Raw genomic sequence first — 22004 nt, forward strand, 5'->3', positions numbered from 1 at the left:
AAAGATATACACGATTTGTCCACCCGTTAGAAAGACGCGTTTGTTTACATCCAGCGGCTAGGTCCCGCGAGGCAGCCATCCACGTGTTCTTCATGTTTAGTGTTTACAGGTGTTAGGGAGGTGATAATTATTCCACGGCCGGCTCTTTGTCCTTCAGGTAAGTGTTATTTAAGGACGGCAGTGAAATATTTGAGCCGCAATACACGGACCGGAGACCAGGGTGTGTGTGGGATAAGAGGAACACTCACAGATGCTAACAGATGACGTTCTGGAAGAGGTTTACGCCTGTGACTCCAGTTCATTGGCCGTAACTAATTCTATGTTGTGGTCATGTGTAGCGGTGGACACTAGTGGAGCTTTATAATGAAATTTCTGTTCGTGATTTTTCCAAAACTTATTTAATTTCCTCTCAAATGTCTCCACAGTTCCTGAACTAATCACACTCTGGCAAATTATTCCAGCTGTTTACAACCCTGTTGGGGAACGCATATTTTCTGATGTTTAGTCTTGCTTCACGGGCGTTTTGGGTCTGAGTATCACCTTTAACACTGAGGATCTAAGAGGAAGGAGGTGATTAAGTGAGTTGGTGGTAAGTATGAGTTGTATTATGGGATAATGTTCACAAAAGCATAGCCTCCTCTAGCGGTGGTCCAGCCGGTGTATCGAAAAATACTTCCTCGCAGAAATAAGTCACATATTCACTACGCACCTTCAATATTGCCCTCACAAGAATAATAACCTTTCCAAGGTCTCACACACTGTTATACTTCTCTTGTTTTACCGGCCGCCAACATTATAACAGTAATATTAGAACCAATAGTTGTCCTCAATCCTCATGTTTGTAAAGTCGTAGGATTTAGTGAATAAGTGAGTTCAGCACTTTCTTGATGATTAGCAGACTGCCACTTTACCTAACCTAACCTAACACATTATCTTTCCTGCAGGTAACAATGGTGCAGGAGCTGGAAGGGGAGACGGAGGTGTTCCAGGCTGCCCCCCTCAACCTGCAGCCCCCTGAGAGTGTTGACACAGGCCCCGGCACGATAGAGTCTGAGGATGAGGTGGATAATTTCTCGGGCTCGGAGTCGGAGGATGGAGAGGAAGTGAGTTGATGGGAAGTTTGTGTTATCATGTCTTGTATATATAGACCAGCTGTTAAGAGGGAAAACACTAGCAATTGATTAACTATGGGGGGAAATGGGTCATGAAGTTGAAGTGAGTTGATGTCAAGTTTAAGATATAGCAATTATGTCTTCTTTTGCTGATTTTGATTTTCTGTATTACTATCACCTTCAAACACTTTGGAATTTTGACCAAGTGGAAGCATTATGAATTTCTTTTGACTTTTCTTCGGTTAAACATGCCAGTTGATTGTCATTTGTATTCATATTTATACATACATTTTATATGATTTTTTTACAGTAAAGGAAGCATTTCGAAGGCAAACAAGATAACTAAAAAGCCCACAAGTACTGCTCCCATTAAAGAGAATAGAATACATTTAACACTTATAGAGTAGAACATAGATTTAGGGCTGCTTTCACGGTCATTTTGTTCGTTTTGATTGTTACCAGTGGCGGCTGCGGGGTTAGCCTAGCTCCGCACCTTGGCACACACTCTCAACACCTCTCATTTCCTCTGCAGCCACCACTACCCATAGGCCAGTTTCACGTGGAAAGCGGCCCTTATACACACATTTCATATACTTATAGAATTGAAAGAGCGCCCGTAATGTTCTTTTAGCTATAGGCTATATCCAATCCACTTCTCCTTCTGCTTCTCTTTATTTTTCCTCCTCTTCTGTCTTGTTCTCTTACTCCTTCTTCTTTGTCTTCTTCTTCTTCTTCGTTTTCATTTATCGTTCATCTTCCTATCATTCTTGAGGTCGAACATGGTGTGATCCTCCTCCATCATGCCCGATCCAATACTAATCCTTTTTTTTATTATTATTTCCACCTTCAGATCCAGCTGCGACGCGAGGCCGGGGAGTCGGAGTTCTACAAAGACTTCAGCTTCGTGTCCTCGGTGGCGGACTACCAGCGCGACACCTGGGACGACGTGCTCAAGTACCTCAAGCCCAAACGGAGCATCAACCTGAGTGAGACCATCGCACGGGTCCGACTCGAGGAGAAAGAGAAGAGAAAGGTATTATTGACAAGAAGTGAAGAGGTCATTGTCTTTATATAGGGACAGAGTTAATAAGGAAAGAAAACGAAAGAAAAGTGAAGAGAATGAAATATGAGAGAGAGAGAGAGAGAGAGAGAGAGAGAGAGAGAGAGAGAGAGAGAGAGAGAGAGAGACGCTTATAGTAGACAATGCTAAATTAACTAAAAGAAAATGAAGTAGAAATTGAATATACATTACTCCAAGCAATTTCTCACTTAAGTATGAGAGAGAGAGAGAGAGAGAGAGAGAGAGAGAGAGAGAATGGAAGGAACTCATATATTTCCTGAAAGAAGTGACCAAAAAAAAAATGATTATATATTTGCAGAAAAAGAAGGAGCAGGAAGCATCTAAGAATGGAGAGGAGGTGGAGGTGAAGACGGAGGAGGATTCTGACCTGGACTCGGAAGAGGAGGAGGAGGAAGAAGAGGAGGAAGAGGCAGAGAACTCAGATGGAGAATTTATGCCTGACCCAACTGCCAAGGGTAAGTAAGAGTCCCTTGTGCAATAATAATAATAATAATAATAATAATAATAATAATAAGGGTGATGAATACAACTACTAATATTTTACTATCTACTACTACTACTACTACTACTTGATAATAATTCCACTACTACAACTACTACTACTACTACTACTACTACAAAAAAAAACTCTAAAACTAAAAGGGAAAAAAACAGCAAGAAATCAACAAAAAAAAAAAAATAAATAAAAAATAAAAAATCCTTCAACAACATCCTGCAGACGTCCTGAGGCAGCAAGAGGCCGAGATTCGCAGGAAGGAGCGGCGCAAGGACCGTCCCGCCAAGGTCAAGAAGTCCCTGAAGGAGATGCAGCGCGAGGAGAACGACGCCAAGTTCTTCGAGGACGCGCCGCCGTGCCAAGCTGACGCGACCTTCCTGGAGATGAACTTTTCCCGCTCTCTCCTTAAGGTCAGTCCCGGGTGGTGTTGAGGATGATGATGATGAGGAGGAGGAGGAGGAGGAGGAGGAGGAAAAGAAAGGGAAGGAAAAGGATAAATATGGAGGAGCAAAAATAAGTGGAGGTGGAGGAGGAGGAGGAGAAGCAGAAGAAGAAGAAGAAGAAGAAGAAGAAGAAGAAGAAGAAGAAGAAGAAGAAGAAGTAGGAAGAGAAAGGGAAGGAGGAGGAGAAAGAGAGGACAGAAATGGAGTATGAGTATGAGGAGGAGGAGGAAGAGTAAGCAGAAGGTGGAGGAGAAAGGGAAGGGAGAGAAGGTGGAAGAAGAGAATGAGAAGACAGAAATGGAAGAGGAGGAGGAGGAAGAGGAGTAAGCAGAAGGTGGAGAAGGGGAAGGAAGAGGAGCAGGATAAATAGGAGGAGTATAAAGAGGAAAAAAGAAAAGAAAATGCAGGAAAACGCAACGCAATCTCATCAACACACACACAAAAAAAAAACACGAAAACATCCCTCTCACCCCCCTTAAACAAACAACGCACCCTCACCCTCCACCCCACAGGCCATCGACAGCTTGGGGTACGACAGGCCGACCCCAATCCAGGCTGCGACCATTCCTGTGGCGCTGCAGGGGCGGGATGTGTGTGGGTGCGCGGCGACTGGTACGGGGAAGACTGCCGCGTACATGTTGCCCATACTGGAGCGCCTCTTGTATAAGCCGCACGATGATGTGGTCACGAGGGTCTTGGTGCTGGTGCCGACGAGGGAGCTGGGCGTACAGGTGGGTAGCTTTGATTTTTTTTTTTTTTTTATTATTATTATTATTATTATTATTATTATTTTTTTTTTTTGTGTGTGTGTGTGTGTGTGTTTGTTTGTTTTTTCTACGTCCTTCGTTCGGCGACCTTTTTTTTCTCTCCCACTTTGTTTTTTTTTCTTTGGTTACCCCTTTTGTTATGGTTTTCTTCCTCCTCTTCTTCTTCTTTCTCTACGTATTGCTCTCTGTTTCTCTCTCTTTCGCTTCGTTTACGTTTCGTTTTTCCCCTCGCTTCTGTTTTTCTTTCCTCTTCTTCCTCTTCTTCCTCCTTTTCTCTACGTATTATCCTGTTTCTCTCTTTCCCTTTGTTTAGTTTCGATTTCCTTTCCTCTTCTTTCTCCTCTTTATCCCTTTCCCTCTATCTATTGCCCTCGGTTCCTCTCTCTCTCCCTTCGTTTAGTTTCGTTTTTCCGCTCGCTTCCATTTCTTTCTCTTTTTCCTCTTCTTCCTCCCTTTCTCTCTACGTATTGCCCTCTGAGTATCTCTTTCCCCCTTCATACTACGTCTTGGTTTTCTCTCTCTTCACATGTCCAAACCATCGGAGTCTTTCCCTTCTGAGCACTGTTTCCAGGTCCTCTACTCCACATCTGTTAGCTACATCTGCACTGGACACCCTGCCTTGCCACCTGATCCCCGCCATATACCTCAGCATTCTGCGATCACTTGCTCTCAATACCTCCATAAATTTCCTAGTTAGAGCCCAAGTTTCTGCTCCATACAACATCACTGATCTAATACATGCTTGGTACACCCCTGCTCTGCTCTTTAGGGGGACGCTACGATTCACAAGTAGACTAGCCACCTCCCTCCACTTTAACCACGCTCTCACTGTCCTCTCCACTCCTGCCTCACAGTCCAGAACATCTCCCAAATAACTTCTGTAATTCCTTCCCCTTCTGTCTCTCTCCAGCATATGACCACAGATGTTGCGCCGACTAAACGAAACTTTCCAACTCTCTTTCCTCCCAAATAACAGATATGTCCTACCTCTCTGTACACTAAGCATATGATTAATCCCCAAACACATCTCCCTCAAGGTATTCCAAGTCTCCAAGGAGCTCTCGAAGTACTCCCACATTGAGATCGCCTTATCGGTGGGGGGGCTGGACCTCACCACCCAAGTCGCCGCCCTCAAGAGGATCCCGGACATTGTCATCGCCACGCCCGGCAGGCTCATCGACCACACCCTCAACACGCCAACTTTTAACTTGGAGAGTATTGAGGTGAGTGGAAGGGGAGGGAAAGGGAGAGAGGGAGATTACTGTATGGTATGTTATGGTTTTGTGATAATGGTGTTTGTGCTGTTGTTATTTGTTTACTGGTTAGAGAGAGAGAGAGAGAGAGAGAGAGAGAGAGAGAGAGAGAGAGAGAGAGAGAGAGAGAGAAACATTATAACATTCTCTCTCTCTTTCTCCTCCCAGCGAAAGAGAAAGAGAGAAAGAAAGAAAGAATACCAAAAAGATTATAAAATGCACCCTCTCCCTTTTACAAGCAAAAGAAAAAGAAAGACTAATAAAACACTCCACCCATCTCTCTCCCATAGATTCTAGTGCTGGACGAGGCAGATCGGATGCTGGACGACAGCTTTGAGGACCAGATGAAGGAGATTATCAAGCAGTGCGCCAGTAACCGTCAGACCATGCTCTTCTCTGCCACCATGACCTCGCAGGTGAAGGAGCTGGCCATGGTGTCCCTCAAGAATCCCGTGAAGGTGAGTAGAGGAGGGATGGAGTCCTAAGGGGGAAGGGACTGGCTTTTTTTTTTTTTATGTATTTATCTTTTTTTTTTTTTTCTCTCTCTCTCTCTCTCTCTCTCTCTCTCTCTCTCTCTCTCTCTCTCTCTCTCTCTCTTCTTTTTCTTGTTTTTTGTTTTTCTTGGTTGGTGATTATTTTTTTTCTTTTTTTCTTCATTTTTTTCTCATTTTTTCTTTGCTTATTCTTTTTTTTTTAGCTATATTTTTTTTCTTGTCCTTCTTGTTCTACATTAGATGATTCTGCCTTTCTTTTTCTCTTCTTCTTCTTATTATTATTGTTATTATTATTATTTTTATTTTTACATCATCTCTTGCTTTTCCTCTTTCTCTCTTTTCTTATCTTTCTCTTCTATTTCCTTTCTCTCTCAAAGCAGAAAAAACAAATCTACTTCACAACTTCTAAACACTTGCTGGCCTCTTGCAGACTCCTTACGTTCTTATATTCCTAAAACTATACAAATTCTAAACACTTACTGGCCTCATGCAGACTCCTTACATCATCATCATCATCATCATCATCGTTTAGCGTCCATTTCTTCCCTATGGTGGGGTTGGACGGGATATGAGCCTCCTCCACTGTTGCCGGTCCATAGCCATTTCTTACGTTCTCATATTCCTTAAAATATACAAATTTTAAACACTTACTGGCCTCATGCAGACTCCTTACATCATCATCATCATCATCATCGTTTAACATCCATTTCTTCCCTATGGTGGGGTTGGACGGGATATGAGCCTCCACTGTTGCCGGTCCATAGCCATTTCTTACGTTCTTATATTCCTCCTTACATCATCATCATCATCATCATCATCATCGCTTAACGTCCATTTTCTCCCTATGGGGGGTTGACGGGAGATAGCTCTCCCACGCGGTCCATAGCCATTTCTTACGTTCTTATATTCTTTAAAATATACAAATTCACATCACAAAAACACACACAAACTTCATACTTCTACAAACACACAGGAAAACAAGCAGAAATAGGTTCCGCAACACCTTAACCCAGTAGCTGTGGGGGTCATGTTTTTCAGGTTAGGTTAGGTTAAAGGTTAGGTTAGGTTAGGTTAGGTTAAAGGTTAGGTTAGGTTAGGTTAGGTTAAAGGTTAGGTTAGGTTAGGTTAGGTTAAAGGTTAGGTTAGGTTAGGTTAAAGGTTAGGTTAGGTTAAAGGTTAGGTTAGGTTAGGTTAAAGGTTAGGTTAGGTTAAAGGTTAGGTTAGGTTAGGTTAGGTTAAAGGTTAGGTTAGGTTAGGTTAGGTTAAAGGCCCCTCTAAGTAAAATAATGAGAAAGAATCATCACTCACGCAAACATTTCATAATATATATCAACGCATATGTGATCAGTTTATGCATCAGCTATTTTGGTAGGTTTATATCATGGTAGAAATTTGTCCCGTCGCTGCTACACGGTAAAGCCACAAATTTGGCCCGTCGCTGCTACCAGGTTAATAATACAATCCTGCTCTACCCCCTTTCAATTTCCGCCACCCGTCTCTCCGCAGGTCCACTTTTTGTTCCACTCCTTTTCTTCCTCTAGTTCCTTCTCCTCTTCTTCCCCTCTTTCTCTTTACATATTGCCCTCTGCTTCTCTCTTTCCCTTCCCGGGCGGAGTGGAAAAATTTGGGTGGCTTTTCCGATACCCTACGCCCCTGTCCACCCAGCAGTGAATGGGTACCAGGTATTAATCGGGGGTTGTGTCCCGTCTCCTGGGGTCTGTTCCCTTCTCCTATTATTCCTTCCCCTTCTGTCTCTCTCCAGCATATGACCACAGATGTTGCGCCGACTAAACCAAACTTTCCAACCTTTTCCTCCCTTTCTCTTTACATATTGCCCTCTGCTTCTCTCTTTCCCTTCTTACTACTTCTCTTTATCCTGCAGAAGATATAAATAGAGAGAGAAGGAGAGAAAGATTAAACTAAAAGGGCACAATGAGAGAAGGCACACACAAACCACTTCTTAAAACAAAACCAAAATTAACCCACATAGCACTTTTGAAAATAAACAAAAGACAAAGAATAAGTATCACAAAGACCCTAGTATACAAACATTACCCTCCCTTGCTTCTCCACAGGTCTTCGTCAATGAGAACACCGACGTCGCCCAGAATCTTCGGCAGGAGTTCATTCGGCTGCGCAGGAGCATCGACGGGCAGCGGGAGGCAGCCCTGGCATACCTGGTGTCCCGGTCCTTCCGCCAGAACTGTATGGTGTTTGTGGAGACCAAGGTGAGGGGGACGCCCGCTTGTAGGGTGGATTGAAGATGAGGGAGGGAGGGATGACGAGGGTTACTTACGAAATATATACTAGTGTTGAGAGATGGGAAAAAGATTTGGCCTTCACTGGTCGGCTGGTAACATATATACGGAAAGAGGGAAAGGAAAGAAGAAGGAAGGGAAAGGGAAAGGAAAGGGGAGGAAGGAAAAGGAAGGGATGGATGGGAAAGCAAATAAAGAAATGGAAAAAAGAAAGAGAAAGGAAAGAAGAAAGAAGGGAAAGGAAGAAGGAGGAAGGAATGGATGGGAATGCAAATGAAGAAATGGAAAGAAGGAAAGGAAAGGAAAAGAAAGGAAAGATACTCCCAGGTCTTTCTCTGCCTCTGTGGTGGATAGTGGAGTGTTTCCCCATGTGGTATTGGTGTGCTGGATATCCCCTCCCAAGGTGCAGGACTTTACATTTTCCTTCAGTGAGTTGTAGCAGCCACTTTTTGTTCCATTCCTGTAGCCAAGAGAAGATGGCGCCACTATAAACACTTGCCTGCGCCATAACGAACTGGGGCCAAACACCATCCAGGCCCCTCAAGCAAGCCTACCGGCACTATAGGCATAGATGTAGAAAAAAAAAATCTTCTGGTTGGAAATCTGCAGCCGAGGGGTTTTAATCTTTAGCAATGATGAGATTCCCTGCATACATTAGCTTCCTATAATCTGTCCTTTTCCTCCTTCCTCCTTTAATTCTTATTCCTATTCTCATCTCCATTGAGTAAATAGCCAAGGTTTGTTCCATTCCTGTAGCTTGGTGATGCCTTCTTGTAGGAAATCCACAGTCAAGGGGTTAACTCCACCCTCTCTTCCCCCCACCCCACAGCTCCAAGCCCACCACCTCACCATCCTGCTCGGTCTCCTCGGCATCAAGTCTGGCGAGCTGCACGGCAACCTCAAGCAGACCGACCGACTCCTGGCTCTCAAGAAGTTCCGGGACCAGGAAATTGACATTCTGATCGCGACGGACGTGGCGGCGCGAGGCCTCGACATCAAGGGAGTGAGGACGGTGAGTTGGATAGATGAGAGAGGTGGATAGAAGATGGGTAGGGAGGGATGCCGAGGGTTACTTACGAAATATATACTAGTGTTGAGAGATGGGGGGAAAAAAAATGAGTCTTGCTAAATGTGCTGTATATACTAATTTTTAACCCGTCCGCTGCGATTGGCACGGATTTGTCCTTCACTGGTAGCCTGGTAACATACACTCCCAGGTCTTTCTCTGCCTCTGTGGTGGATAGTGGAGTGTTTCCCATGTGGTATTGGTGTTCTGGATATCCCTTCACTGGTAGCCTGGTAACATACACTCCCAGGTCTTTCTCTGCCTCTGTGGTGGATAGTGGAGTGTTTCCCATGTGGTATTGGTGTGCTGGATATCCTTCACTGGTAGCCTGGTAACATACACTCCCAGGTCTTTCTCTGCCTCTGTGGTGGATAGTGGAGTGTTTCCCATGTGGTATTGGTGTGCTGGATATCCCCTCCCAAGGTGCAGGACTTTACATTTTCCTTCATTGAATTGTAGCAGCCACTTGTTATTCCACTCCTGTAGCTTGGTGATGTCTTCTTGTAGGAAATCCACATCCAAGGGGTTAAGAGGAGCAGAAGTAGAGGGGGAAGGAGGAGGAGGAGAAAGAGAAAACAGGGAATGAAAGAAAAATTAACGTGATCTCTTAACTTTTCACCAAAATTGAGGTCGCTTCCGCTCTCTCTCGCTCACTCTCATAGGTCATCAACTACACGCTGCCCTCTCGGTACACTCGCTACGTGCATCGCGTCGGGCGCACGGCGAGGGCGGGCCACTGCGGGCGATCCATCAGCCTGGCCAGCGAGAAGGAGTTTCCGATGCTGAAGGAAATCAAGAAGTACTCTCGCAGTGCCATGTTTGAACGCGTCTTGAATAAAGGTGTGTGTGCGTGTGTGCATGTGTATTTTTTATTTGTTTTAGTTGTTAGTTATTTTATTAGTGTTATTATTTAGTGTTGGAATTCATGGTGTGTGTGTGTGTGTGTGTGTGTGTGTGTGTGTGTGTGTGTGTGTGTGTGTGTGTGTGTTAACCATCTCTATCACTGGGATCATACCACCACCACTACTAACACCACTACTACTACTACTACTACTACTACTACTACTACTACTACTACTACCACCACCACCACCACACACACTACCACCGTCACCACCCCCACCACCCTCACCACCACCCACCACCACAGACGTCATGGCCAAGTATATCGCCAAAGTTGAGCGCCTGCGTCCGGCCGTCAAGCGCGTTCTGCAGGAGGAGCAGCAGGAGAAGCAGCTGGCGTCCATGGAGCAGAGCATCCGCAGCATGGAGAAGCGACTGCAGGCGGGGGGGAACTTGGACGACGAGGATGCCGCCCGCCCCGCCCAGGCCCAGCGCACGTGGTTCCAGACCGACGAGGAGATCAAGACGAAGACCAGTGAGTGTTTGGGGTCTCGGATTGTGGTGTTTTTTTTTGCTTTCCCGATGTTGTTTTTCTTAATTTCCTGTTTTGTTTGTTTTTTGTAAGGGGAGATTGATTGATTCTTCCTCCTCCTCCAATTACTTCCTCCTCCTCCTTCTCCTCCTCCTCCTCCTTTTTCTTGCTTTCCTTATTTTTATTTACTTAGTTTTTGTATGTGAAGATTAATTAATTCTACCTCCTCCTCCTCCTCCTCCTTTTTCTTACTTTCCTTATGTTCTTTTTCCTTAATTTCCTGTTTTATTTACATGTTTTTATATGTGAAGATTAATTAATTCTATCTCCTCTTCCTCCTCCTCCTCCCCCCCCCAGAGAAGCGGGCACTGAAGGGCAAGGCCAAAGCTACCTTCGAGAAAGCCAAGCGCAGGATGAAGAAGCGCAGGGATGCCGAGGACCCAGAGGAGCGGCGGGTGCGAGGGGAAGTGGGGTGGTCGCAGCGGCAGGCCAAGCGTGACTCCCGACCCCAGCGGCTGGCTCTCAAGGACGACGATGATGTGCCTGTGTCGCGGCCTGGTGGGGGTGGGTGTGATTGTAGAGTTCTGTTTATCATTGTTTATTTTATTTATTTGTTTATTTTGTTGGTAAGAAGACAGCTCAAAAATAAGTAATTAATAGAAATAAATAAATGAAATGATAGATACAGGAAGGGAAACAAGAAACAGCCTGCCTTCCTTCCTTCCTTCTTTTCTTCCTTTCTTTCTTTCTTCCTTCCTTCCTTCCTTCCTTCCTTCCTTCCTTCCTTCCTTCCTTCCTTCCTTCCCTTCCTTCCTTCCTTTCTTCCTCCAGAGATATCAAACTACTACTACTACTACTACTACTACTACCACTATTCTTACCCCCTCTATCATTCCCTTCCTCCCTCTCTCCCTCACTCCCTCCCTCACTCCCATCCTTCTCCCCCCAACAGAAGGCAGAGGCAAGAAGAGGAAGAAGGGGCAGGGGTCCTCCTTCGACCAAGAGCTGACGCGCACTGACAGGAGGTCCGTCAAGAAGTTCCGTGCCGGCCCGTCCTTCCACGAGCGCCGCGATGCTTTTGAGAATAAAAACCCAGGGCAGAAGTTTAAACCGAAGAGGAAGAAGTAGAGGAGATAGAGGCGGAGGAGGAAGAAGTTAGGAAGTTACGAAGAGGAGGGAGAAGTAGTTTGTGAGGTTTTGAAGAGGAAGAAGAAGTGGAGTTGGTATTTAGAGAAGTTTTGAAGAGGAAGAAGAAAGAAGAAGTTTGCAAAGTTACGAAGAGGAGGAAGAAGTTAGTGAAGTTATGAAGAGGAGGATGTAGATTTAGTAGCTAGAGAAGATTTGAAGAGGTAGAAGTAGTTTGAAAAGTTACGGAGAGGTAGAAGTTAAGGAAGTTATGAAGAAGTTAAAGAAGTTACAAAGAGGAAGAAAAAGTAGAGTTAGTAGTTAGTGTTAGTTAGTCATTAGAGAAGTTTTGAAGAGGAAGAAAAAGAAGTTAGTGAAGTTACAAGGAGGAAGAAAAAGAAGTTTGAGAAGTTACGAAGGGAAAGAAGTAGTTAGTGAAATTACAACTACTACTACTACTACTACTACTACTACTACTACTACTACTACTACTACTACCACTACTACTGCTATATAAAGAGTAATGTTTGTTTTTTATGTCTCAGAAATTGTGAAAAAAATGTTGAAGTTGTTGATAATAATAATAATAATAATAATAATAATAATAGAGAAAGATTGAACCTTCAGAAGAAAAATATATGGAGGTTATGCTTATTTTTTTTTTTTTTTTTTTCAAGCTTCTTATTCTTCCTTCTCCTCCTCCTTCTCCTCCTTTTCTTTTTACTGTTTTCAATGTTTTTTTTTTCATTATATTTCTATGTAGTTTTAATTTGTTTATATTAGTTTTTCATCATATGCTTTATCATGATTATTATTATTATTATTATTATTATTATTATTATTATTATTATTATTGTTATTATTACTTTGGGTCATTTGCGTATCCTATAATTTGTTATGGATGTGTTGATAATGGCATGAATAAATTAGTAAAAAATTATGATATGAATTTCCATGCAAAGTTTGGTTATAAGAGAGAGAGAGGAAATACACGAGAGAGAATGAGAGAGAGATTTACATAGATATTCAAAGAGGGAGAGAGAATACATAGACATAGATATTCAGAAAAAAAAAACGGAGAAATGCAGAAAAAGCTGAAGAAAACAAATAAATAAACAAGTAAATAAGACTGTACAGAAAGATAACTAAATAAAGGTAGAGGAAATATAAATAAAAAACTGAAGAAAAAATAAATTAAAACTGATAGTGATAGGCTCGTAGTTGCTATTTGTTTACATCTCCGGCATGGCTCCTTCGGCGAGGCGGGCGATGCTTTTGTTGCGAGGCCTCGGTATGTATGAATTAATGGAGCTTTGTGTACTATTATGATATTTATTATGGTTAAGCTACAAGGGGAGGCTGAGAAATGTGTTATGGCTGGAATACTTACCCCTGTGGCTGTGTTATGATGCGCCGGTGTGAGGGCGGAAGATGCTGGGCTGCGGGATGGAAGAGAATGACGTTTACTTACCTAATTTATTTTACGGAGATGCTGGGCTGCGGGAAGGAAGAGAATGACGTTTACTTACCTAGTTTATTTTACGGAGATGCTGGGCTGCGGGAAGGAAGAGAATGACGTTTACTTACCTAGTTTATTTTACGGAGATGCTGGGCTGCGGGAAGGAAGAGAATGACGTTTACTTAACTAGTTTATTTTACGGAGATGCTGGGCTGCGGGAAGGAAGAAAGTGACGTTTACTTACCTAGTTTACTTTACGGAGATGCTGGGCTGCGGGAAGGAAGAGAATGACTTTTACTTACAAGGTTTACTCAGTCTTGTCACAGTCGCGGCGATCCACCTCTGTATCTATTCCTGGTGTCCATATTGATGAGGGGGTATTATTTTGGATTGTTCCCCGTCTCACAGCAGTACTTGACTCTAGATAAGACTGAGTAAATTAAGTAGGTATGATGTTTGTTGTTGCCGGGCACTGGTGGTAATTAACTTTTTATGTAAATGTAATGGTGTAAAAAATTGTACTTGTAAAAAATTGAAAAGGTGGGAAAAAAGACTGTAAAAATGTGAAATGGTGGAAAAAATGAACTTCTGATATAAACGTAATGGTGGATAAAAAAATTGGAATTGAAAAAACGGGAAAAAAGACCTCGTAAAGAAATGAAATCGTGGAAAAAAATTGACGTTTCTCTTTCCTTGATACGAGTTTAAACTGTTACAATTTTACTTTCCCATTGAGCAGTTCTTTATTTCTTCTATCTCCTTAAGCAGTGCATTGAGAAAATTGTGAGGTAGGAATCGAGGTATGGGGCCCTCAATGAAACCAATTTATATCCTATTTTGTGATCATAAGCTATATCATACTTCAGTGCAAAGATCTCATGGGTTATTTTTTTTATAGTTTGAGTACGGTAGCAACTTATTTATGGTAGTATATATAAATTGTTCAGCATTTCTTAAGTATGTTGTTTCATATTGTCAGGCCACAGTGGGCTTGGCTGGCACTGTGGCCCTGCAGCAAGTGCCTCCTGGGGCCGGCGGTGGAACAGTGCCGAGGCTGCCGTGGCCCCCCCAAGACCTACTGCCCCCCGCACCCCAATCACCAGCCCAGTAAGTGCGGTCTTTTTTTTTCATTATTGTTTTTTTTTTTTTTTCCCTTGAGCTGTGTCCTCTAATGTAAAAAAAAAAAGTGATGTCAGCAGATTTTGTAGTGTATAAATTTTATTCTTGAAGCATTATTGAGTGTTATTGAAGCATTATTTTATCTTTATTTTTATTTAACTTACCAGGATCACAAAACTATCTACATGTTTGTTATTTTCCTCTTCTTCTCTACTCTTTTTCCCCTTTTTCCTTGTTTTCCTTGATTTTTATTTATTTATTTTATCACATTGTCTCCTGTCTTCCTCCTCCTCCTCCTCCTCCTCCTCCTCTTCTTCTTCTTCTTCTTCTTCTTCTTCTTCTTCTTCTTCTTCTTCTTCTTCTTCTTTCTTCACCACCACCAACACCACCTCACCATCATCATCCCATCACCTCCTCCTCCTCTTTCATTACCACCATCTCTCTACATCACCATTTTCATCCAATCACCTTCACCTCCACCACCACCACCATACCTCCTAACACACCCTACCTCTCCCTGTCTTCCTTCTCCTCCTTCTCCTCTTTCTTCTCTCCCTCCTTTCCTTTTTCTTATTGACTTACATATATTTATTTGTTATACTTATCCCTGTCATTCTCCTCTTCTCTCTGTTCTTCCACTTCTTCCTCTTTGTCCTCCTCTTCCTCCTCCTCCTTCTCTTCCTTCTTTTTCACTACCACCACCACCACCACCACCATACCCCCTAACACTCCCTTCTCTCCCCATCCCCACCCCCCCTAGGCACAGCACACCGCCCAGCAGCTTGGCCTCTGGTACACAATGCCGCCAGAGATAGTGAGGCAGCTCTTCTCGTATGGCGGCCTCAAGAAGGAGTATACGAGCCTCTGCCAGACCTTCGCCGAGACCTGCCTTATGGTGCGGGAGCCGGCCCTCACCGCCATTGACCTCATCCGCCGCTGTGACCTGTCCCTGCCGCCCAACAAGCTCTTCTTCTGTATCCTTTTTTGTGTTTGTGTTTTGTGTGTTTTTTTGTGGAGGGAAATTTGTGATAGTGTTTTTTATTTTTTATTTTTTTTGTAATTATTTTCTTTGATTTTATTGCTTCTACTTTTCCTTCTTCTTGTTCTTCTGCCTCCTCTTCCTCTTTTTCTTCTTCTTCCTCTTCTTTTTATCTACTTCTTACCATTAATACTTTTATTATTTTTATTATTATTATTATTATTATTATTATTTGAGTTCATTCAGAGGAAGATATACTGTATATAATATTATCATCTCTTTTCTTTATTTAATTTATACTCTCCATTGTCTAGTTCTTCAATTACTTTTATTTTGAGATAGTTATTTTTATATCACTGTGAATCATAATATAAATACATACTTAATGAGAGATCTTGAAGTGTTATTATTGTTGCCATTGTACAGAAAACTCTTGTGCTCATTGGTATTCTGTTTTGTTTCTTTTTCTTTTTGTTCTGTATTGGTATTCTGTATTATCATATTTATTACTTGTGATGTTGCCGGTATTGCCTTTGTTATGATTGTTGTTCCTTAGCCACAGCACAGACGGTCGTGACGGGTGTGGCAAGACTCTAAGCCTGGCACACACCGCTCACTACCTGGCCGAGTCCGGGTGGCTACTCGTCCACATACCCTGGGGTGAGCGGAAGGGCCCATGACTACTTCTTATGGTGTGCTAAAAAAAAGAAAAGAAAAAAAAATCCAGCTTATTACCCCGTTTTTATAAGGAGTCGCTGTTTTTTATGAGCCGCCTCCACGTTCCTCTGTCACCCGTCATGTTGGTGTTCAGGCCCTTCTCTCTCATGTCTGCTGCTGTGCATTCCTTCCATCTCATCTTGGGTCTTCCTCTCCTTCTTCTTTCCTGCACTTCCATTTCCAGTATCCTCCTCACGTCACTTTCTCCGTCTCGTCTCATAACACGCTCGTACCATCTCAGTCTTGCCTCTTGCATCTTTTATTTTTATTTATTTTTTATTTATTATTTATTTTTTTTACAGCAAAGGAGTCAGTTCAAGGCCATATAAAAAAAAGGAAACAAATAAAAAAAAGCCTGCAACTCACTGCTCCTCTTTGACACCTCCACCACCTTCACTGTTCCTCTGAAAAAAATAAAATAAAATAAAATAAATACAAAATTGCTACCTATTGACGGTTATCCTTCACCTTCTTTCTGTGCAGCACCCAACTGGAGGCGCTTCTTCAAGGAGGTGGCGCCCTCTACCACCATCCCAGGCCAGTACAACCACCCCCTGGACGCTACGATCTGGCTGCAGCACTTCAAGACGGAGAACGGGGAGCTTATCAAGAGCCTGAAGGTGAGGGTTGATAGGGAGGAAGGGAAGGAGGGAGGGAAGGAAGATGGAAGGGAGGGAGGAAAGATGGAAGGGAGGGAGGGAGGAAGGGAAGAAAAATGGAAGGGAGGAAGGGACGGTGGATGATGGGAAAGTAGAAGGGAAAGTGTTGAAGATGGAATACTCTTAGCCACTTCAAGACTGAGAGTGAAGATAAAAGGGAAAAAGGGTTGCGGGAAAGGAGGATTAAAAAGTGGATGGGACGAGGGAAATAAATGGCAGGAAAGGAGGATTAAAAAGTGGAAGGAAAGAGGGAAATAAGTAGCGGGAAAGGGGAATGAAAAAGTGGAAGGGAAGAGGGAAAAAAATGGAGGGCAAGGAGTATCAAAAAGTGGAGTAGAAAAAGGAAAAGGACAAGGCTATGAGGAAAAAACTAATCACTTTTTTGTACCTATCCATCTCTCTGTACACACATATACACACAATAGACACAACTACATCTATCTAACTATCAATCTTTAACCTATCCCCAATAACTAAATGGAAAAAAATGGTGTTGGGAAAGGAGTATCAAAAAGTGGAGGAGAAAGGAAAGGGGAGACTAAACTAATCACTCTTTTGTACGTATATAACCATCTGTCTGCACCCACATATGGACACAACACACACAATAAACACAACTAAATCTATCTAATAATCTAACTATCTATCTGTAACCTATCCCCAATAACTAAATACATACCCTGTTGATTAACAAATAAAGCACAAAGCACATACTCCCTCGCACCACGCAGCTTGAGACACAGCAGGAGTACGTTTGGTCCAAGAGGGAGATCATGGCACCTCACATCCCCCTCCTGGAGCTGGTGGACCTGGGCATCGCAAGAGCTCGCTACTCCACGGATATCGTCTTCGCCCTCGTCTCCGAACTCAAGACGCACGCCATCCAGGACAGGTAAGGGAGGGGGGAGGGGTTGTGTGTTCGTGTGTTTGTGTGTGTTGGATTTGAGTTAGGTTTGTGATGTTCTGTTTCCACTTATCTGCTTTTTTTTGTCCGATTTTGCTTAGAAGGATGTTTTTAGCTTCTATTATTTGTGTGTTTAGGCTGTTTTGAGTATTGATGATTCTAGTGTGTGTGTGTGTGTTCGTGTGTGTGTGTGTGTGTATGTGTGTGTGTGTGGGAATTGTGTTAAGGTTGTGATGTTCTGTTTCCGCTTATCTGCTTTTTTTTGTCCGATTTTGCTTAGAAGGATGTTTTTAGCTCCTATTATATGTGTGTTTAGGCTGTTTTGAGTATTGATGATTCATGTGTGTGTGTGTGTGTGTGTGTGTGTGTGTTTCCCCAGTTATACACACTACTATTATTACCTCTACGTGTTTTTCCATTTCCGTTCTTTATTTTTTTTTTCTGTACACGAGTCTCTGTCTATTTATTTTTCTCTCTCTCTCTTAACGCACGCTAATTATCCCTCTCACACCTGTTCCCCTTCTGTTCAACTTACCTCTACCTGTCGTTTAGTCTGTGTCTAGTTCTATATCTTGTTCTCTGCCTAACGCACTATTACACCTTCCTTTGTTTGTGGTTAATTCCGTATATATTTCTAGTTATTTTCTCTCTTTCTTAACTCTCTAATCCTCCTCCTCATATCTGTTTCTTATGTGTTTTTGTGTTTGTGTTATTTTTCTGTGTTTTCTATGTTCATATCTATCAATTTTTTTTTCTCTTACTCTCTGCCGTTCCTAATCCTTGTGTTCTTCTTACAAATCAATCTTTCTCTCTCTCTCTCTCTCTCTCTCTCTCTCTCTCTCTCTCTCTCTCTCTCTCTCTCTCTCTCTTCCTAATCCATGTGTTTCTCCTGCTTACATATCAATTTTTTTCTCTCTCTCTCTTTCTCTCAGCTCCTCCTAATCCTTCTCCTCATACCTGTTCTCTCCTCCACTAAACACACCCTCACCACCATCATCACCACCTCGTCGTTGTCTCCAACAGGTGCAAGGTGGCGGTGGTGATCGACGGCATCAACACCTTCTTCTCGCCTGTCACCCGTCATCGCCGAGAGGACCGGAGCATCGTCGGGCCGGAGCACTTCACACTGTTCCAGGCCTTCATGCAGCTCTTTGGCAGCGACTGGGTGAGCGGGGGAGACTAAGGGATTCATTTATTTTTACTGTTGTACGGAGCAGAAACATCAGTGGTCATATGCCAGAGAGAGACAGAATGGGAAGGAATTATAGGAGAAGATATCTGGGAGATTTTCTGGACTGTGAGGCGGGAGTGGAGAGGACAGTGAGGGCAAGAGTGGTGGCAGCGTGGTTAAAGTGAAGGGAGGTGGCTAGTCTACTTGTGAATCGTAGCATCCCTCTAAAGAGCAGAGCAGGGGTGTACCAAGCATGTATTAGATCAGTGATGTTGTATGGAGCAGAAACTTGGGCTCTAACTAGAAAATTTATGGAGGTATTGAGAGCAAGTGATCGCAGAATGCTGAGGTATATGGCGGGGATCAGGTGGCAGGGCAGGGTGTCCAGTGCAGATGTAGCTAACAGATGTGGAGTAGAGGACCTGGAAACGGTGCTCAGAAGGGAAAGACTCCGATGGTTTGGACATGTGAAGAGAGCAGGGGAGGATACAGTGCTGGGAGTTTTGGAGAGATTGGAGGAGGGAGGGAGGAAGAAAGGAAAGGTGTGTAGGCTCCAGAATGTTTGAAAATATATGGGACTTGGGGTTGTATTACTAAAGATCTCGTCACCCAAGTTCACATATTTGACAAGGCATTCGTAGGAGTCTTGGGCATTTCCAGGAGTAGTTTTATGACCCTGGTGGTAGTTTGCCCCATCCTCTGTGCCGTGAACCTGAAGAAACACTCATTAGAACCCAACTGATCCCTTCTTTGACCTTTAGAAACAGCTGATGTGAGATCTGGAAGTGTCTTATAATTCAGACATCAATAACACTTTCTCACTCTCTGCTTTTTTCACTCAACAGAAGAATGGCGTGTTGAGTTTTCGGCATTTCCAGGAGTAGTTTCATGGCCCTGGTGGTAGTGTGACCCATCCTCTGTGCTGTGAACCTAAAGAAACACTCATTAGAACCCAATTGACCCCCTCTATGACCTTTAGAATTAGCTGATGCGGGAACTGAAAGTGTCTTATTATATCGACCTAACACTTTCTCACTCTCTGCTTCTTTCACTCAACAGAAGAACGGTGTAATGCTCGGCACCTTAGACAGAATCGCTAATGAGGCCGCAAGGAGGGAGTCACACCTGCCTCGCTACGTCCTGCGCCAGAAGGTAAGGATATCGTTTATGCCTGCATTTATTTTTCATTTATTTATTTATTTATTTATTTTCTACAACAAAGGAGATGGCTCAAGGGCAACAAAAAGACTGTAGAAAAAAAAGCCTGCTACTCACCGCTCCCACAACAAACGATAATATAGAGTAGACAAAAGAAAGGTCAATTTCGGGGGGTGGAGAGGTGTCTTGATTCTCTTACTCTCTTCGTCTTTTTCTGATCATTTTGTTCTGACGATTATTACGAGTATCTGTGTTGTTTTCTCTGGTTATCTTGCTCATGGTGTTAGATCCCTTGTCTCGGCGATTCAGTGCTCCTTCAGAAATAACGTATAGTATCTAACACCTTCTATTATCCTCCTTTTAAGAGTTGAGGAAAAATAAATCATGCTTTTTTTTCCTTGTTATCTTGCTCATGGTATTAAATCCCTTGTCTCGGCGATTCAGTACTCCTTCAGAAATAATGTATAGTATCTAACACCTTCTATTATCCTCCTTTTAAGAGTTGAGGAAAAATAAATCAGCATTATATTCTTTTGTCTCAGGATTTAACACTTCAACAGAACCAATAAACAGTATCCAACACCCTTTATGATCCTCCTCTTAGGGTTGGGAGACGCTTGATCCCTTCGTGCCAATCCCTGCAACAGCGAAATAAAATAGTACAGGATCTAACACTATCTTCTTTTAGTGTTAGAAAAAAAAAAAAAAAAAAAAAAAAACGAACCAAAAAACAGTATCCAACACCCTTTATGATCCTCCTCTTAGGGTTGGGAGACGCTTGATCCCTTCGTGCCGATCCCTGTTGATGACTACAATGAGGTCGAGATGCGGAGTGCCATCGACTACTTTCTGGACCGTCACTGGCTGCAGAACCCCATGGCTGGCTCGGACATTGGGCGGAGAGAGTTGGCGACCCTCTCAGCGCACAACCCTCGCCTCCTCGCGGATGTCTGTCGGCCCCTCTAACGAGAACGGGTGTGGGACAGGTGTGGAGGGCAGGCAGGTGTGTGGCCGTAGTGGTGTTTTCTCTGTACAGTTTTTTTTTTAATGTGTGTATATGTTATGTATTCTCAAGAGTACTATGTGAATAAATGCTAGTAATGATGAAGTACTCTTTCTGTGTGTGTGTGTGTGTGTGTGTGTGTGTATTTACCTAGTTGTGACATACAGGAAAAGAGATACGCTCGTGCTGTCCCGTCTCCATATCCATTCTTATCCAACTTTTCCTTAAAATCATGAATGTTTCTCACACAAACCACCTCCTCCTCCTGTCTATTCCGTAGCTCAATGCTCTGTGTGTGTGTGTGTGTGTGTGTGTGTTGTGGATTTGAGGTTAGTTCATGCTGTCCTGTCTCCATTTTCATTCTTGCTCAACTTTCCTTCAAATTCATGGATGTTCTCAGCTTTAATTATCTTCACATCCACAGTTCAAGGAGGAGCAAGAAAAGGAGAACAAATTAACATAGCATAAAAACACTGTCGAGTAAGCTCCTCACATTCCTCACTGCCACAGCAAACACTCCGGGACTTGACCACCTTTATTACACATGCTACACACACATAGATAGAGCTCAGTTTATTGCCCTTTTTTTAACAGCAAAGGAGACAGCTCAAGGGCAACAAAAAGAGTGCAGAGAAAAAAAAGCCCGCTACTCACCGCTCCCTAATAAGTAATATGTATTGTGACTAAGTTTATGCAGTCAAGCACTAATTTTTTTTTTTTGTGCACGTCATACAAGTATTTTACAACATCCAAGACATTATTACTATTTTTTGTTTAGTATTATCATGGCCAGAACAAAGAAAAATGTGATTGGGAGTGAAGTGCAGGGAATTCAAGAAAGGCATAAACAGTTTGGAGGGTGCTGCTGGTGTTTGGGTTGGTAACAGGTGATATGTCGTCACCCTCAGAAAATAATTGTAATTTTTCAATGATTTCCAGGTTTTTTACATAAATTCTTCAACATGTGACACTCATTTTTATATAGCTGCCTTCATCATCCAGGGTTTGAGTGTTCTAGAATTGGCCTTTATATTTCTGCCTAAATCTTAAGACAAATGAAATAATGACGGTTCTTTTGTGATTTCCTGTAAAATAGAAAAGAATGACTCAGGCGGTTTGTTTACGAAGGTGACGATATATTACTTTACTTCCCTGCACTGCTAACGGGCCGGGCCAATCAACAGCCTCATCATCAGACCCTACCGGCGCTGAAGGCTGAACATTGTAAACAAATCGAAAAGAAAAAAAATAGAATATCGCCATCTGCTTCTAATCCATTTTAATTCACTTTGCTCTGCGCCTTCCAGTGTTTTAAGACCTGCCGTACCACTAAATAATTCCTGAACGTCGTAAACAAAATGAAAA

The 22004-nt window shown here is 42.8% G+C and overlaps 2 protein-coding genes across 4 annotated transcripts; both read left to right on the top strand.

Annotated features, from left to right (window-relative positions):
• Nucleotides 1-19: 19 nt before the first annotated feature.
• On the top strand, nucleotides 20-11746 carry LOC127005401 (probable ATP-dependent RNA helicase DDX27). 3 transcript variants are annotated; one of them, XM_050874213.1, is made up of 15 exons: nucleotides 52-157; nucleotides 462-589; nucleotides 945-1103; nucleotides 1963-2145; nucleotides 2492-2648; nucleotides 2912-3099; nucleotides 3645-3863; nucleotides 4937-5122; nucleotides 5443-5610; nucleotides 7722-7874; nucleotides 8734-8916; nucleotides 9633-9810; nucleotides 10121-10348; nucleotides 10703-10909; nucleotides 11298-11746. In XM_050874213.1, exons 3-15 carry the CDS (start codon nucleotides 951-953, stop codon nucleotides 11471-11473), a joined length of 2379 nt encoding a protein of 792 aa, XP_050730170.1. In that variant the 5' UTR covers nucleotides 52-157; nucleotides 462-589; nucleotides 945-950; the 3' UTR covers nucleotides 11474-11746. The 3 variants fall into 3 exon arrangements, with proteins under 3 accessions (XP_050730169.1, XP_050730170.1, XP_050730172.1); XM_050874215.1 differs by having other exon boundaries at nucleotides 462-578; XM_050874212.1 differs by lacking the exon at nucleotides 462-589 and having other exon boundaries at nucleotides 20-157.
• A 938-nt stretch (nucleotides 11747-12684) lies between these two features.
• Nucleotides 12685-20740, top strand: LOC127005403 (28S ribosomal protein S29, mitochondrial-like). Its single transcript, XM_050874217.1, has 9 exons — nucleotides 12685-12761; nucleotides 13909-14036; nucleotides 14809-15022; nucleotides 15595-15687; nucleotides 16228-16364; nucleotides 17135-17295; nucleotides 18331-18472; nucleotides 19538-19630; nucleotides 20402-20740. The coding sequence occupies exons 1-9, from the start codon at nucleotides 12716-12718 to the stop codon at nucleotides 20600-20602; spliced, it is 1215 nt and encodes a 404-aa protein (XP_050730174.1). The 5' UTR covers nucleotides 12685-12715; the 3' UTR covers nucleotides 20603-20740.
• Nucleotides 20741-22004: the final 1264 nt, after the last annotated feature.

This window comes from Eriocheir sinensis, chromosome 30, assembly GCF_024679095.1.
Source record: "Eriocheir sinensis breed Jianghai 21 chromosome 30, ASM2467909v1, whole genome shotgun sequence".
In the NCBI taxonomy this organism is placed as follows: domain Eukaryota; kingdom Metazoa; phylum Arthropoda; class Malacostraca; order Decapoda; family Varunidae; genus Eriocheir; species Eriocheir sinensis.